The 16,659-nt window shown below is 49.0% G+C and overlaps 1 protein-coding gene across 1 annotated transcript; it reads left to right on the forward strand.

Moving 5' to 3' along the window:
* The first annotated feature begins 3,831 nt into the window (after positions 1-3,831).
* mylipa (myosin regulatory light chain interacting protein a) lies at positions 3,832-14,059 on the forward strand. Its single transcript, XM_048993987.1, has 7 exons — positions 3,832-4,085; positions 5,119-5,309; positions 10,062-10,247; positions 10,883-11,080; positions 11,186-11,350; positions 11,944-12,358; positions 12,808-14,059. The coding sequence occupies exons 1-7, from the start codon at positions 3,999-4,001 to the stop codon at positions 12,976-12,978; spliced, it is 1,413 nt and encodes a 470-aa protein (XP_048849944.1). The 5' UTR covers positions 3,832-3,998; the 3' UTR covers positions 12,979-14,059.
* Positions 14,060-16,659: the final 2,600 nt, after the last annotated feature.

A 16,659-nucleotide genomic window follows, 5' to 3' on the forward strand; every position in this document is an offset into this window, starting at 1 on the left:
TCAAATCACCCACTACGTATTTTTTAAGGAAAGAAATATATATATATATATTTCCGTCCAGAAAACAATGTGTGCAGCTGTTCGTTAAATTACAAAATAGGAACGTCGTCACTTTGCAGATGAGTTTGCGAAGACATTCATGCACAAAGCTGAAGAGCTCGTGTGCGATGCAGCTGCACGCAGGAATTCGAGTTTTATTTTCATGCGAATTATTTAATCTTCACTACCTTTTAAATAATCGCATGATGATAAGTTGCACCGAATGACAGCTAAAGACCTACCTTTCCCGTAGCTGAGATCCACTGAAGTACTGAAGTCCATGGACTGGGTAATGTATTAGGAACGAAAGGATGCCACATCATTTGATGGAAGTGAAAATTACAGACGGCTGAATTCAAAGACACCCCAAAAATCAAAGTGAAAAAATGATACGACAGGCTAGTCCATTTTGCTGAAATTTTATTGCAGCAACTGAAAATCATTCTCAGTAGTTTTTTATGCCCCCCACACACTTGTATGCATGCCTGACATCGTTGGGGCATGGTCCTAATGAGACCACGGATGGTGTCCTGGGGGATCTCCTCCCAGATCTGGACTAGAGCATCACTGAGCCAGTTTGAGGTGTAACCTGGTGGTGTCAGATAGACCAAAACATAATGTCCCGGAGATGTTTTATTGGATTTAGATCAGGCAAGTGTGGATTTAGATCATCCTCCAGGAACTACCTGCATACTCTCGCCGCATGATGCCAGGGATTGTTGTGCACCAAGAGGAACCCAGGACCCACTGCACCAGCATAGGGTCTGACAATGGGTCCAAGGATTTCATCCTGATACCTAATGGCAGTCAAGGTGCCGTTGTCTAACCTGTAGAGGTCTGTGCGTCCCTCCATGGATATGCCTCCCCAGACCATCACTGATCCACCACCAAACCGGTCATGCTCCACAGCCTCTCCAGATCCTTTCACGTCTGTCACATGTGCTCAGGGTGAACCTGCTCTCATCTGTGAAAACCACAGGGTGCCAGTGGTGGACCTACCAATTCTGGTATTCTATGGCAAATGCCAATCGAGTTCAACAGTACCGGGCAGTGAGCACAGGGCCCACTAGAGGACGTCGGGCCCTCAGGCCACCCTCATAAAGTCTGTTTCTGATTGTTTGGTTAGAGACATTCACACCAGTGGCCTGCTGGAGGTCATTTTGTAGGGATCCAGCAGTGCTCATCCTGTTCCTCCTTGCACAAAGGAGCAAATACCAGTCCTGCTGATGGGTTAAGGACCTTCTACGGCCCTGTCCAGCTCTCCTAGAGTAACTGCCTGTCTCCTGGAATCTCCTCCATGCCCTTGAGACTGTGCTGGGAGACACAGCAAACCTTCTGGCAATGGCATGTATTGATGCGCCATCCTGGAGGAGTTGGACTACCTGTGCAACCTCTGTAGGGTCCAGGTATCGCCTCTTGCTACAGGTAGCGACACTAACCATAGCTAAATGCAAAACTAGTGAAAAAACAGTCATAAATTATGAGGAGGGAAAAATGCCAGTGGCCTCCACCTGTTAAACCATTCCTGATTTGAGGGTCGTTTCATTGTTGGCCCACTAGTGCACCTATTGTTAATTTCATTAACAGCAAAGCAGCTGAAACTAATTAACAACCCCCTCTGATACTTCACTGACCAGATCAATATCCCAGAAGTTTAATTGACTTGATGCTATACTTTGATTAAAAGTGTTCCTTTATTTTTTTTTGAGCAGTGTATAAGATTTCGATAAATACAATTAATGGTCAGTGGACGGGTTTAAAATATAGACGAGACCAGCCCCTCCTTCGTATGTCCAAATCGCACCTTGCCTGACAACAACTCAGTAAAATATCCAAAGTGATCTGTTTAATAAATAGTCGGTTTTGCGCTAACAATCAATTTTTTCATCAGCTTTAACGTCGATTTTCATTAGTTGCTCTGATGTCCAAAGTGGATAAGGTATTCGCTACGTGCGATTCGATTTCTGTTAGGTATTTCAGTATTTTGACTGATTTCGTTTACTGCCAAATCGTCTATTACTAGCTAAACTGTCAGAGGTAAGGCAAGTGTAAAAAGCAATGATGCATAACTTGGATATGTTAATATAATAATATTCATCGGGTCATTACGAATGAATAAGCAAGAATATTACTTGTACTGATAAGTCGTTTGTATGCATTTTTAAATTTAATTTAGGCTTGCATGTTCTGTTTTAAATCAAGTAGCCTATTAGACCTGTTTTACGACGTGATTTTTACAATAATCATATCAAATAAAGATAATTTTTTGATAATATTTTCTTGTTTATTTTGTATTGCTATAAAGTAGCAACAGGACATGTTGACAAAGGAACGTGCTGCACCTTAACGACTGTGATCAGGAATGTGATAAACTAAAATCAAAGTACAGGGGATCATTCGGGAGCCCCCCTCTCTGATTCTATTTTAACTGCTGTCTGTAGGCTAATATTTTGTAATGCAATATGGGAAAACCGTTTGGAAAATCTTTGTGTGCCTATAATTTGTAGGTGATTTATGACTAACCTGCTTGTTCATTTAGGATGTACCTTTTTAATCATGATTCTTGGATAAATGAGGAAATTAAATGTTTTATGAGTTATTAGCCGACTACACTGATTTTCCTGGTTCGGCCGATTTGAGGTTGGATTGTGCCAAACCTGGCCTATCAACTGAAATGAGTTTGCCACCCTTGATTAACAGTGCAAAGGCCTGTAAAAACATGCAGCATTTGTGTCGTCACTGCACTGGAAGCTGCACCGCTTCAGGGAACCGGTCATGCCTTTAATAATTTCATAGCGGCTTTGCCATTGGGAACATGACAATTTTGAATTGCGGATTTTTTTCTCTCCTTGTCATTGTCTGTGTGTTAATGAGTACCAGGTACCCGAAATAATCTCTCAGGTTTCAGGCCGCTTTTCCGGAATATTGTGTTGGAATATAATATTTACAGCAGCACCCCAGCTAAGCCGAACGAGGAAAGTAAAATATGACTGCCCCTCCAGTGATGTGGAAAATATCCAGCTGTATGAACAGGACAGGAAATCTAAAATAATACCACGTACGTAGGGCGTCCTGTATACAGTCATTAGTTAAATCACTCCTTAACAACCCATTGGTGTTAGTGACAGCTAGTCCTTTTTGGTTTGTCTGCAGGCTGAAAATTGTACCTTATTTAACTCCTCTCTTAAGTACTAAGGATAGAACACCCACAATTACCGTGCTCTAATGACAGTTTTTAAGTCTTTTAACAGATGCATAATTTGCTTCGATGTCTGCGAGCAAATTTAGACCATTTGGATTCAGCAGAGTTGGGGGGGGGGGCACATAGAAACCAAAACTGGGCTTGGGAAAAATGGCTAGTAAACGGAAATGTAAAGGTGGAGAATGCGGGATGAACCGTACAGATATGTACACAGCATGTCCTCTGGAATTCAGATTAACTGTTCGAGACAGGAATAGACTGGACAAGCTGTGCCGTGACCTCACGCAGAAGACGCCGACTCCCCCTCTTACAACTGATAATAGTATAATAAAAATTATTCTATGGAAGTAAATATTTTGGCACGTGGACAGTGGGGAGGGGAAACGTGTTGTGCTTAGCATGGATTAAAGATCCAAAGCTCCACTTGTCGGAACGGAAGAACCACCGCCTGCCCGGGCGGCTTGGTTAAACATCAAGGGGGACTCGCTCGGAATGAGTAGTTTCGAAGTCGCCCGGAAGGGGGCGCCACAGACCCGGTGGCCGGCGCGTCGTCATTGGCTGCCGGGTGACGTTATCGGGGGAGGCAGTGAGCTGAAATACAGCTGAGAGCGCAGAGAGGACGGGGCTCTGCGAGTGACTGAAAGCTTCATGTAGGGCGGCGGGAAAAGCGGCCCTGCTGGTTTTATTTTATGTTTGTTGTTTTTTTCTTTGAAGAAAGACGAGACCAAAGATTTTGCGGCGTCACCGAAACGGGAAAATGATCTGCCACATTACCCGTCCCGATTCGGTGGTGATGGAGGTGGAGGTCGATACCAAAGCAAACGGCGAAGACTGTCTGAATAAGGTACAAGGATCCGCCGCTGTGTTTTTTCCCATCCTCTTCCGTGTCCGATTGATGTCATTTGTTGTGCATTCGTTTACAAACATGTTGCGATTTGCTTAAGTTATATTGTACATCTGTAGTAAAGGCTGCTGCGAAGGCTTGTTCATAAGAGGAAGAAAACAGAAAATACGGCTTTGTTTATTTGTGTATAATCATGTTACTCAGTGGGAGTGGGATAGCATCGTTCTCGGTTGTATTAAAACAGTGCGCTCATGTGTTTGCTTACTTCACACGCGGAGCCAGAAAGTAAAGTATAGGGAAAACTCGAGTCTTACATGGGGAGCATCAGTTTGAAGTTTGTTCCTTATTCTCAGTTTACTACACTAAAGATAATGCGAAGTTACATATATTTGTGTGATGCGTTAATGATCGCGGACGAAGCGTAGACATTAGTTCTCTGTTTACTTGCGCTTCGTGAAACTTACTTGAAGAGGTTACTATAGGTCAAACGCTCCCTCGTTTGCCTTCCTTCCCCTTTGTAAGGCGGCCAGCTCCTCTTTATGCAGATCTTATACTCATTGCGGCGTTAATGTGCTATTTTAACCTACTGAAACGAAATATGTTCAAAAATATCTCACTGGCGCGGTGTTGCGCGGTCTAAATTTTATAAATTTAACACTTCTATTTCTTAGCTGAAAGGTAAGTCATTCAGGGATTGGACTATTTCGTCGTCTTGTATTGCCTTTTAGACCGGCGCATGGCTGTGATATTTCCAGTATAATGAGCGTTTTATGCACTTCCTTAGGGGCAGCTATTCGTTAAGGGGGGGAATAAAACCTCTAACTGCATAACCGCCATTATAAAAGTTAAATGCACTTTTCCCCCTCGTCGTGTAACTTGCTTCACGGTGTTGACTCCCTGTATCAGATTTCATTGACTGTCTTATTAAAACCTTCCTGTGTTTAAAAAAAAAAAACAAAACACAGGACTCCTGTACCAGAAAAGTGTCAAACATGCAGCAATAAGCACTGTGCTTTGTGCCACCCTCCTCCAGGTATGTAGGAAGCTGGGAATAATAGAAGTGGATTACTTTGGACTGCAGTATTCCGGCTGTAAAGGAGAGAGCCTGTGGCTGAATCTCAGAAACAGGATCTCGCAGCAGGTGGACAGTGTCTCTCCATGCCGACTCAAGCTGCGCGTCAAGTACTTTGTGGAACCTCATCTCATCCTGCAGGAGCAGACCAGGTAAAGTGGTCTTATCTTCCAAGCACACACGCTTTATTGGCTGACTGTAGATACCCAGTGGGAGGTTACTTAAACTTCATGGTCTAAAAGAGATATTCGCATACAGCAGGGCGGACATGAGACGCTCGTACACTTAAATGCAGACGTCGTCGTTGCAGTGCTGTCTCATGAGCAGTAACGAGGCGGCTGAATCTGCGCTGTTATCAGAGCCTCCCACCGCTGGGTGTAATTGAATAACAAACTGCTTCCTTGTGAAGCTGAAAGTCTCCTTCACAGCACGGCGCCCTATAGTAACCCCGGTCCCTCGGTGTTACTTTAGGTCATTACTGAGCATAAAGGCGTCAGGGCCCCTCCCCCCTCCCCCCCCCCCTCCCCGTGCTCAGGTTTCTTTGCTCTCTGCCGCACGCTTGCTTCATGTTTCCTCCTTTTTGTTTTGTTTTTCCTTTCTTGCCTGAGGACATCTTGTTTTGTTTTCACTTTGTTTCGGGGGAGGAGGTTATTCCACAAAACAGGATTTTTATCATTAACCTAATAACTTGCGCCAAATGTAAGGGTTGTCCAATAGGAATGTCACTTATCTCTCCTCCTATTGGACAGTTTTTTTTTTTTTCCCTTCCATTTAGCTTGCGTTGTGCAGCTGACAGGGAAATTCTGCTTTGTGGAAAACCCCCTTATAAAACATTCAGGTCGGACTTGGTGTGGCTCACAGTCTCACAGGGCTATTTTGTGTCTGACATTTTTGGGGTGGGGTCTCATTTTGGGTGTTTTTCCTTCTCTCATGCACTTGTTATGCGTCCTGCATGGGTGCAGTGCTCCGTGTCTCGGCACGTCTCGGTGTGACGGGTCACTGATGTCAGTGAGCCCGGGGCGGCTTCGTGTTGAACCTGTCTCCCCCCTCCCTCCACATGCCTTTTGTTCAGTCGGAGTTGAGGGGGGGGGTTAGGGTTTGTTGCTGAGTAATTCGTTTGGCTGCCCAGCCGTTGGCTGACCCCTGGCAGAACTGAGCTTTCTTAAACAGATGGCAGGGCTGGCAGGGGGGGTAGCGTCCGGTTACTAATTTAGTATGCGTGTGTTACATGGAGCAGGGGGCCGTCCAGCATAAGGAACTCGCGCCGCCACTATTAAGACCTTACAGCGACATGCGCATTTAATATGCGTGTTGCAGAGCCAGTGTAGGACATGCATTTATTGCGATATACGCATTGTGGCAGTGTCTGACTCGCAAGCGCTTTCTTTAATGTGACTCCCTGCGGCATGCGCTGTTGCTCTTTTGGGTGATCGTGGTCTTCATAGTGTCTTCTGTCCTCGGTTTTTTTCACATGAACCGGACCTTTTTGTGCCCGTCCAAGTTCTCATAGCAAGCTGTTGGTGGCTTCGCAGGAAGTGATGCGTCTGGTGTTCTGAGGGGACGCGGCAGCTCGAGGTTAGGTTAGGCCCCTGTGATTCGCCGCCAACCCTTGGCTTCCGCACTGCTCTGAGATGCTCCTCTTACTCTTCTCTGTGTGCCTGCCATGTTTCCTCAGTGCCCTTCCGCCGTCAGTCACTACTTCTGTGCTTCCTGTACTTTGTGTGTGTCGGTTTCGTGCGTCGTGCATGGACGGCGTGGAGTGAGCGGCCGTGTGCTGGCAACTGCTGCAGCTGCGTCTCCTCGGACATCCCAGATATCCGGGGCAGGAATGTCTAGCTGGAACCCTGGGGTGCCTGTTAATCTTTTTGGGGAAATTTATAATTTTTTCAGCCTGCTTAGCATTTAATGGACTTGTATACTGTAAGTGGTGCCGCTGATCAGTTCTGGCTTGGGGTAGGCATGCCCACTTAAATACCGCAGGCATGAGCGAAACCACCGTCCCCTCCGTCATCTCTGTGGTTCAGGCTGCATTGGACCCTTCAGTCCTGTGTGTTCGTGGGGTACTGGATCCACCGGATCAAAACCCACGCTGTTGGTCCGCACGCCGTCCTTATGGCGCTTCTGACTAACAGCGCGCCTCTTGTCTGCCCGGCAGCGATCGTTAACAGTAACTAGGTGCGTGAAATCATCCAGTGTTACTCGAGTTCACTGACTCTGACTAACCTCTGCCAGAGAGCCTGGGGCCATGCCGCCCATCGCCTCTGAAGCGTCGTTGTTAGCACGCCACCCACTCATCGCAGAACTCGCCTTCTGATTGGCCAGCCCGGTCCAGTCATTAGGCATGTGGCTTGGCGACGAGGGGGGATTCTTTGTAGTTGAAGAGTGAGGCTTTTGCAGTTCCTGCTTGGGTGCCAACTGAGGGTGGTATACGCGCTCGGGGTGTTATGTGGAGATCTACGTCTTCCTGTTGGAAACTACACACTCGCACACCCCCCCTCTCTCATAGCCGCTGTTGAAGCTGGCCCTGATAAATAGGCCCCCTCGAGAATGGCTCCCCTGTGGTGCTGAGATTCTGTCCCTTCAGCGGAGCCCTTTGTTCCAAACCACCATATTGCGCCCACCTTCTGGTGTGAGTGGTGCCCTCCGAGGGTTTAACCACGTGGCGCTAAGACAGATGTTCACTGGGAATCAGGTGGGACTCAGGACACCACCGTGTGTGATTTGAATAATGGAACCATAGTCCAGAGGACATCACATGGTATCGGTCATGTATGGACACATCCGGACCACATCCTGCCTTTGCGGGGGTGCCTCAGCCTCCTGTCACATCCCCTTGACTTTGCGGAACGGCTCTCTCGCTCCCTCTCTCTTGAACAGTGACCCTGTTTTCCACCCATGAAGCAGTTTGAGCTCGATAATCGAATTATTCTGGGTCTGTGCGTATGGTTGCTGCATTGCCGTTTATGTATTATGACATGCCGGCCTGGAGCCTCTGCTTCGTGCAGACGCCTGCCTGCGTGCCTTTTATTTATCAGTCCCTTTTGTCCAAAGGGACATGCTATTAAGGCAAATGGTGCATTAGACACGCATGCTGTCAAGGAGTTGACTGGGCATAAGTGCAGATTTGCACCCTGTACCCAAGCCGGCCTGCAGCAGGATTAAGTGGTATTAGTGCACCCTGAGGAACACGGACTTGTTAACGCGCCGGTGCTCGCCCCAGTCTGCCACGCTCTATTGTGTCCCCTTCTCATCTGCTTTGAACTTTGTGGAAAGCGATAAGACTGGCATACTCCCTCAGCGCATGGGGTAGGCATCTCTGCTCAGTCCTGACTTCGGTGCGGTTTACTGTTCCGTGCAGGTTTTCTGGCAATGAAGTGTGCGTGTGTGTGTGTGTGTGTGTGTGTGTGCGTGTGTGCGTGCGTGCGTGCGCGCGTAAGGAGTCTTGAATCTTGAGACAAAGTACCCGTACCGTGTGTGAGTGCTGTCTCTGACAGAAAGCAGGTATCCAGCCTGAGGAATCAGTTTAGGCAAATCTACACGTGCTTCATTTTTTATTTAAGAGCGTGGCTGTGTTTGGTCAGCCTGTCTGTCTCTGTGATCCTAGAGGCATGAAGGTATCGCTGATCTTTCATCATATCCATAAAAGCATCTGTTCAAAGGTGAGCGTCATGTGGCTGTAAACAGGAAGTGCGTGACTGAGAATCTCCATGGTGCAGGTCCTGCGAACCCAAAAATGCAGAGTGCCCGGTGTGGAGCCAGGGGGAACACCGAGGTAACAGATTAGCCAGCCAATGGCGTTTCTCTGTGGCCAGGCGTCCTGCTCGCCTGCTGCCCCCGCCTGCCTAGATCCTGCCACCACTGGCACCACTGTTTGCCACTTGTGTCATGACTTGGCCGTCAAAGTCATACGTAAACATTCTCTGGCAAGGGGGGGCTGGTTAGGCACGGTGGCAGGCGGCATGTCCGGCAGTAACCCCTGGGTGCGTCCTTTTGTTTACCAGCCGGGTTCGTGTTTCCCTCTAGACAGCTCCTTGTACAGCAGGGTACTGTTACGCTTAATCTGATTGGCGGAAGTGTGCAGGGACGGGGGGTGGGGGTGTCTGACCTTATTTGCTGCCTAAAACGGGACGATATCTGGTTTAATTTGCAGCCCCTGCAGCTGTGGTCAGCAAGGTCACTGCAGGTCGGTTGGCATGCCTGGGAGGGGGCCCGGTGGGGGCGGAACCTGAGGTTTCCCTGTTCGTCTGTTTTGGGGCAGCTGTACACCCCCCCCCCCCCCCCCCCCAAATGGCTGGGATTGCTCAGGCAGTCCAAATGAAACTGGGTCGAAAGCCTGTTTGTGCAGCAAAGCTGAATAATTGATGATCTGTAGGAGGTGCTGCAGCTCATCTCGTTTCGGGAGGGGGGGTGTAAGATCCTCGTGCCAGCTTTGCGTGACCGGGCAGTGATGGGGGCGTCGGTATCGAGTGTGACGCTCTCTCACAGGGGCTGTGTCGTCTCCTTGCTGGGTCACTTTTGCAGTGAGCTATTTGCCGACGTCCAGGGGTTCCAGCTCCCCCCTTTCCACGTGATGCGGTCAAACCCGGGACTCCCGGTCTCCGACTTCTCAGTGATATGGCCGGGCACACGTCCCCCCGCCCACCCTTTAGCTCCGCCTGGGTGCTGATGGCACTAGATTCCTCGAGTCGTGACTGTTTATTACTGTCTGCAGTCACACTGTCCCCCTGTGTTCAGTCCAGCTGTTGGCAGAAACCCTCCATGTATCAGCTGCCAAAAGGCTGCCCCCCACCCCCACCCCAGGATGGGCAGCTTGACTGGCACAGACGCATACATATGCTGCAGCAGCCCTCCTACCCCTGATTACCCTGTTTACTGACCGTCCCTGTCTCCCCCTACCACTCCAGGCACCTGTTCTTCATGCACATCAAGGAGGACCTTCAGAACGGACATCTGCGGATGAGCCCGGAGCAGGCGGAGATGCTGAGCGCACTGCTGGCCCAGGCCGAGTTCGGGGACTACAACCAGAACACTGCCAAGTACTGGTACTGCGAGCTCTGCGGGCCGGAGCCTGGCGCTGCAGCCATCGAGAGGTGAGTCCGCCCCCGCGGGTCACTGCTGGGAGAGCCAGAATGCCGCATTCACTCAACTGCTTGTTTCCTATTCGTGCTGGACTTCAGGAATCTGTCGGCGAACTATCAGTTTCCTTTTCGGGGATGTAAATGTGTCCGGGGGGGTGTTCAGTCAGCCAGTGTCCTCAACGCGTCGACGGTTTGGCCCTGGGCGTAGGCCGCCGGGGGTGGGGCCGTGTCAGAACACGGGGGTGGGGCTCCGGGGGTCCACGAGGTGTTCTATACCCACACGAATGCAGGATGAGTGGGGTGTGTCGGTGTCTACTCTTTTTGTAGAGGGTTTTTGTGTCTTGGGGTTAGAATGATCGCGTGTTAAACCGCACACTGACAGCCTGGTTAGTCAGTAAGATTATAACTATGTGCTTTCTCATTCCATCCCTGTGGTGGTACTTCTGGCTCATACATTATATTGCCAAAAGTATTGGGACACCCCTGCAAATTAATTGAATTCAGGCGTTCCAATCGCTTCCATAGCTGCAGGTGTATAAAATCAATCACCTAAGCATGCAGACTGCTTCTACAAACACTTGGGTCACTCTCAGTAGCTCAGTGAGTCCAAGCATGATGCTGACCATCTCTGTCCTGTTTCCGTGCAGCATCATTTCCAAGCACAAGGCCCTGGCGGGGCTGAGTCCGCAGGTGGTGCAGTACCAGGCCCTGCAGCTAGTCTCCGCTCTGGAGCACTATGGGGTGGAGTGGCACTGGACACGGGATGCCACGGGCCAGAAGCTGGCTGTCGGCATCGGACCAGAGGGCATCTCCGTCTGCAGGGAGGACCTGACTCTCATCAACAGGTAGCATGGCCGCCGGCTTTGTGCATTCTGGGTAATTACTGCAGTCGGCTTTTCTTTTTTTTTTTCCCGCGCTTACCAAACACGCACCTGTCTCTCTCGTCAAAGGATCGCGTACCCGGTCATCCAGATAGCGACCCAGTCAGGGAAGAGCGTCTACCTGACGGTGACCAAGGAGGATGGCGACAGTGTGGTGCTGCTCTTCAAGCTGATCAGCAACCGAGCAGCCAGCGGGCTCTACCGGGCCATCACTGAGACGCACGCGTTCTACCGGTCAGTCCCCGTGCGTGTTCATCTCGGCGGGGCTCTCACATCCGAGGCCTTGGCCTGCACCCGCTTAAACTCCACTTTCGATAACGACACGCTCTCTCGTTTTCCTTGTTTCACTTTGGTTTGGGGTTTCCCCTCCGTTTTGTGTTGGCCGCCATGGTTTCATCAAATATGGGTGTGGGCTACGGTCTTGTTTAACAGCCTTTCAGGAGCCGCTTTGCCATTGGAAGCTAACGTGGAGTAACAATGATCCACAATGATCCATTCATATAGGTCTCAGTTGTGCATGTTTGTATTTAAAAGCTTACATTGGTTTGTTTGAACTGACTTCGGATGGTCGTTGCAATGTAAACCAGCGCGTCAGCTGTTTGTATAGTGCGGCTTGGGAGCCCCCCCCCCCCCCCCCCCACAGGCCACTTACTGCCTGTTTGGAAAACTCAGCCATTTGAGACACATAACCACATACTCCATCTTTCGTATCGCCGATGCCCTCGATTATAGAATTTACAGCTTTGCAGTGCCTGCAGTTACTACAGGGAAATCTGAATAGACCAGTTCATTTAATCTGTTTCTGGCGGGGGTTTGTGTGTCTTCAGGTGCGACACGGTGACCAACGCTGTCATGATGCAGTACAGCCGCGACTTCAAGGGCCATCTGGCCTCCCTGTTCCTCAACGAGAACGTCAACCTGGGCAAGAAATATGTCTTCGATATCCGGCGCACCTCCAAGGAGGTGTACGACCACGCGCGCCGCGTGCTCTACAATGCCGGCCTGGTGGACCTGGTGGCGCGTGCCGGACAGTATGCGCCCCTCCACTTGCCACTCGGGGCCCCCGCCACTCAGGGCGAACCCGACTGCGGCAGCTGCCCGCAGAGCCGCGCCCTGCTGGAGAAACTGGAGAGGCTGCGGGAGGCGCTGTTGTGCACGCTCTGCTGTGAAGGGGAAACTGACACTGCCTTCTGCCCCTGTGGTCACATGGTCTGCTGCCAGGGATGTGCAATTCAGCTGCAGGTAAGGGGGAGTGGTTCTGACTGGTTCTAGCTAGTTCTAACTGGTTTTGTGCAGTTCTGATTGGTTCCCAGAAGCCTCTGGGAATGTCATGGGTCCTTTCAGAAAGAGACTCTTAGACCCGTGAGCAAATGTCCAGTGCACACTTCCTATAAAACTGTTTTAACTGCACATTAAACATTTCGTGCAAACTGGGAAGAAGTATTTTTAGTTGCTAGTATGTGTATCTGCTACTTCTGTTTTTTTTTTTTTTTTTTTTTTTCTTTTTCTTACAAGTCTCCTTCCTGTGTGAGTTGCATAGTTTGCTGTTGCTGCAGAGGCAGATGTGAAGGTTAGGGTAGCGGGTAGCAAGTCGTGACATTGTGCGAACATGACGGTTGGCGTCTTCATGGATGCTGTGCGCCTGAACGCGGCGACGTTGCGCTCACCCATCTGTGCCGCTGTCTTTGCAGTCATGCCCAGTATGCCGGGCGAGGGTGGAGCGCGTGCAACATGTCTACCTGCCTACCTGCGCCAATCTGTTTAGCCTGGCGGGGACGGATGTCACTCCTCCTCCCATCCACCAGGGGGCGCCCTCTCTCGGCTGCTCCAGTGAAATCGACCCCGAGATGTGCCGCACGTGAAGGTCGGCCCTTCCTGGCCAAACACCACAGATTTCAACCAGCCGTCACTGAGATGTGTTTTAAGATCCTCTGACAATTTGTGTATTTTAAATATTTGCTTAATAGATATATATATATTATTATTATTATTATTATTATTATTATTATTATTATTATTATTTTTTTTTTTTTTTAACCGAAGTGAATCAGTTGACCTGAGGAGCGTCTACAACATGTCTCTGCTGTTTTTCTTTCTCCTAATCCAGAGAAATGTAAATTCTATGTATTTGCCAGTTTTACTATATTTTAATGCTTTATTTAAATTTAAAGTTTTAAATCTTTTTCCAATTTATTAGAGTGAACATGCAATAAGTTCTGGGGTTCTGCTCCCATGCACTTACACCGACGAACAATGAGCATCCAGTACCTGCGCTGCCCCCGAATCATGTGACCCGTCTGTGTTCGGGCGGTGCCTGATAGGCTGCTCCTATCTCAGTTAGACTGGCCTAGCAGGCTGCCGGCAGTATCTCGGTGAAAGGAGGACGCCTTATCACACTCGTGATACGGCGAAAGTGAAACCAGGAGATGCCCCTAGTCCGTCACCGAGCCTCGGCCGGTTACTGTCTTACTTGAAAGTATAACTAAGCTGAATATTAACCACGGTGTGAGTTTGCCACTCAGTCCTGCCGGCAAGTCTGTCCCACCTCTGGTTTGATCAACTAGTTAAATCTTCACGAATCATAGAGCTAGTAGATCTGTGTGCAATACTAGAAATTTCTGAAAGCTGAGCTTTGTTTTTTGGGGGGGGGTTATTTAAAGACACTGTCACTTTAGCCGGGACGCCCCTCCACTACGTGTTCCTGAGGGTCTGCCTTATCTACACTTTTGTCTTCTATATGCATCCTGTTCCTTTGCACGTTGAAACAGCGGCACCGTTGTCTCCGCTGGGACAGGGCCTCTGTTGGGGGGGGGGGGGGCTGCTTTACACCTCTGCAGTTTGTTTCTGTTTGTTTGAAGCAAAAAACTGTGCTATGTCCTTAACTGATTCTTTTTATATTTTCTTGAAGATAAAGTATTAATAAAGTTGCCTTTTTTAATAAAACTCTCCAGTCTCCCTCCATCTTTTTTTTTTTTTTTTTTTTTTTTTTTTTTCTTATCAGACAACCAGACAAACGCCCCCCCCCCCCCCCCCGTACCGTTTATAGCTGTGAAGTTGGGTCACAGGTTAAGGGCTCAGTGTGAATCCAGGCTGAAGATTAACTGGAGCAGCCTGCCCTCGCTGTCTCTTACGTGAACAGCTTCGCTTTATCTGTGCCTGGTGGCCTACTGGGACTGTGTGTGGAAAATGCCCTGGTGTATGGCCTGCAGGGGGCGTTAGTGGGGGGGCCGGGGTACTCCGTATGCCTTGTAGGCTGCCAGTAGCACGATTCAGTGTGGTTCGATGATAGTTATTAAGACTTGTCCTATGAACAGCCTGTTTATTCGCACCCTGTATCGCACAGACACTGGTTACCTTCTTGTTTTGATTTCACCGCCTGTCTCCGCAAGTGGAGGCTGACCCAGATGTAGAAGCTGGAATTTAGGGCTTGGAGTCTGGCTCCTGTAACTTTCACAGGAGTGAAAAGCTACGGCAGCAGACGGCTCCTATACGTTCGTGGAGGTTTTCTCTAAGAAAAGAAACGTCCTCCGCCGAGCATGAACTAGATCCGATCCCGGTCAGTGTGTCTGTGTGCCTTTATCTGCGCTCATGGTATGTGACGCGCTTTCTGTGAAGTACGTACTGAGGTGCCTCATTAAGAGAGAGCGTACTGAGGTACAGTACAGAATATGCTGCACTGACACAGAGTTCACCTCCAGGTTCTCAGCAATCTGCTGACTGGTGATCAGGGAGAAACTTATATTGTCCTTGGTGTCTTTGTCACTTAGAATGACCTCTAGTGCCCCCTGGTGGCATCAGCCCTGTACTTACGTTTGCTGGATGGGCAGCGAGTAACATACTGAAATGAAACTATGACAAAGGGATTATCTCTTTTAAACAAGACATGGAGGCCAGTTCTACTTACAGTGGTGGGTGTTTTAAATTGACCTGGTTTGGAAACACTTCTCATTTATGGTTCAACTAGCCTTTGTGTGCTGCGCCCTCATCGTCTTTTAGGATTTATACGACATCTGATGAGTTTATTAACATTCCGTGAGCTGTACTGGGTGCTTGGTCTTCGCATTTGACGGATTTACTGCAGGTATTTCATGAACGCGCGACGCCTGTGCTTTGTGTCTGTAGAAGAAGCCATGGAATTTCGCCAGTTCTGAAGACAGATAAACACAGTTCTGCTTGACTGAGCATTGCACTGGCCCTGGTCTCCCAAGTCAACAACGTTGTGTTTTTCTTTGCTTCTTCCATCACAGGCACACTGGGGAGGGGACTCGACGCTCCTCTTATTAATGCCTGTGAAGGTTTTACGATGACTGGATGTTTGACGCTCTTTGACAAGCAGCGCATGCCGCGTGTGCATGATGGGACAGGACGCTCCTGTACAGCCAGTTCTGTTCCCACAGACCAGAGCGGCCGACGGCGCGGGCGGGACGTTCCCACTGGGATCACGTGCCCTGCCTTTTTACTTTTCCTTCATCGCGTGTAGCTGCGGTTCTGGCATATGGATGCGAGTCGCAGGTCTCCTTTCTGCATGATGCGTCACACATTGTCCAAAGGGTCTCTGCACACGTATCTTTTTTTTTCAGCTGACTTTCTTTCCATAAGTCGCGAGTCCCTGTAACTCAGTTACCAGCCAGCATCTATCTATATGCCAGAGGGAATTGTGTCACCAGGTTTTCCCACATTTCGGTCCTGATCTAGAAGGTCTTCACCCAACCCCACATGAAGGATGGACACAGGGACGGATTACGGGTTGTGTGGGCCCCCCCCCCCCCCACCACCCACCACCACCACCAGCACCACAACCACCACAATTCAAGGGCCCTTGGCAGCCAAACGCCCTCCCTATAGGGTCAGGGGCCCTTGTAGGCAGAGGATCAAAGAATGTAGGCCCTCTAAAATAGACAAACAAAAATACATTGTTGATAAGCGTTGCAAATTGTTTTGGGCTAGGGGCCCCATGGGCCCCCTGCACCCCAAGGGCCCCTGGGCAGCGGCCCCGCTGGCCCGGTCCGTAATCCGTCCCTGGATGGACATACAGCAGTCATATTCACACTGCGAATGCCTCGGGGTCTGATGGCTTTTGTCGAAGCTATTTAGAATAATGAACTGGATGATACTTCACCTCACCTCAGGATCATTGTGGCAGCGATGTGCTAATTATCGTGCCATAAAACGAGAAGCGGCTGAAACGCCAGGGATGCTCCCTTGAAACAAAGCAGCGAACACTGTGTGGGCCTGAAGTTCGTTGTGTGTTTAAGGTTCTTCATGATACAATGTTCGCCATCTGCCCAGCAGTTGAATTCTCAGGAAAAGGCAAAGTATGAGAAACAATCGCTTTTGTGAAGCAGCATACGTATGTAGATAGATAGATACACGCACGCACACACATATACACCACCTGAGGACATAGTACTTTATATAAAGTAATTAACATTACAATAATAAGTAGGACATCTTTGTGCGCAAACTACTAATTAAGGACTAATTAATCAAATCAATCATTAAATCAATTATAAATAAAGTCTTTTCAATGGAAATGATTAACA

The sequence above is a fragment of the Brienomyrus brachyistius genome, chromosome 23 (genome assembly GCF_023856365.1).
Source record: "Brienomyrus brachyistius isolate T26 chromosome 23, BBRACH_0.4, whole genome shotgun sequence".
NCBI classification, from domain to species: Eukaryota; Metazoa; Chordata; class Actinopteri; order Osteoglossiformes; family Mormyridae; genus Brienomyrus; species Brienomyrus brachyistius.

Coding starts and splice junctions, on each gene's coding strand:
- mylipa (XM_048993987.1), top strand. CDS start 3,999: ATGATCTGCCACATTACCCGTCCCGATTCGGTGGTGATGGAGGTGGAG. Junction 10,248..10,882: donor GGCGCTGCAGCCATCGAGAG/GTGAGTCCGCCC, acceptor GTTTCCGTGCAG/CATCATTTCCAAGCACAAGG. Junction 11,351..11,943: donor GAGACGCACGCGTTCTACCG/GTCAGTCCCCGT, acceptor GTGTGTCTTCAG/GTGCGACACGGTGACCAACG.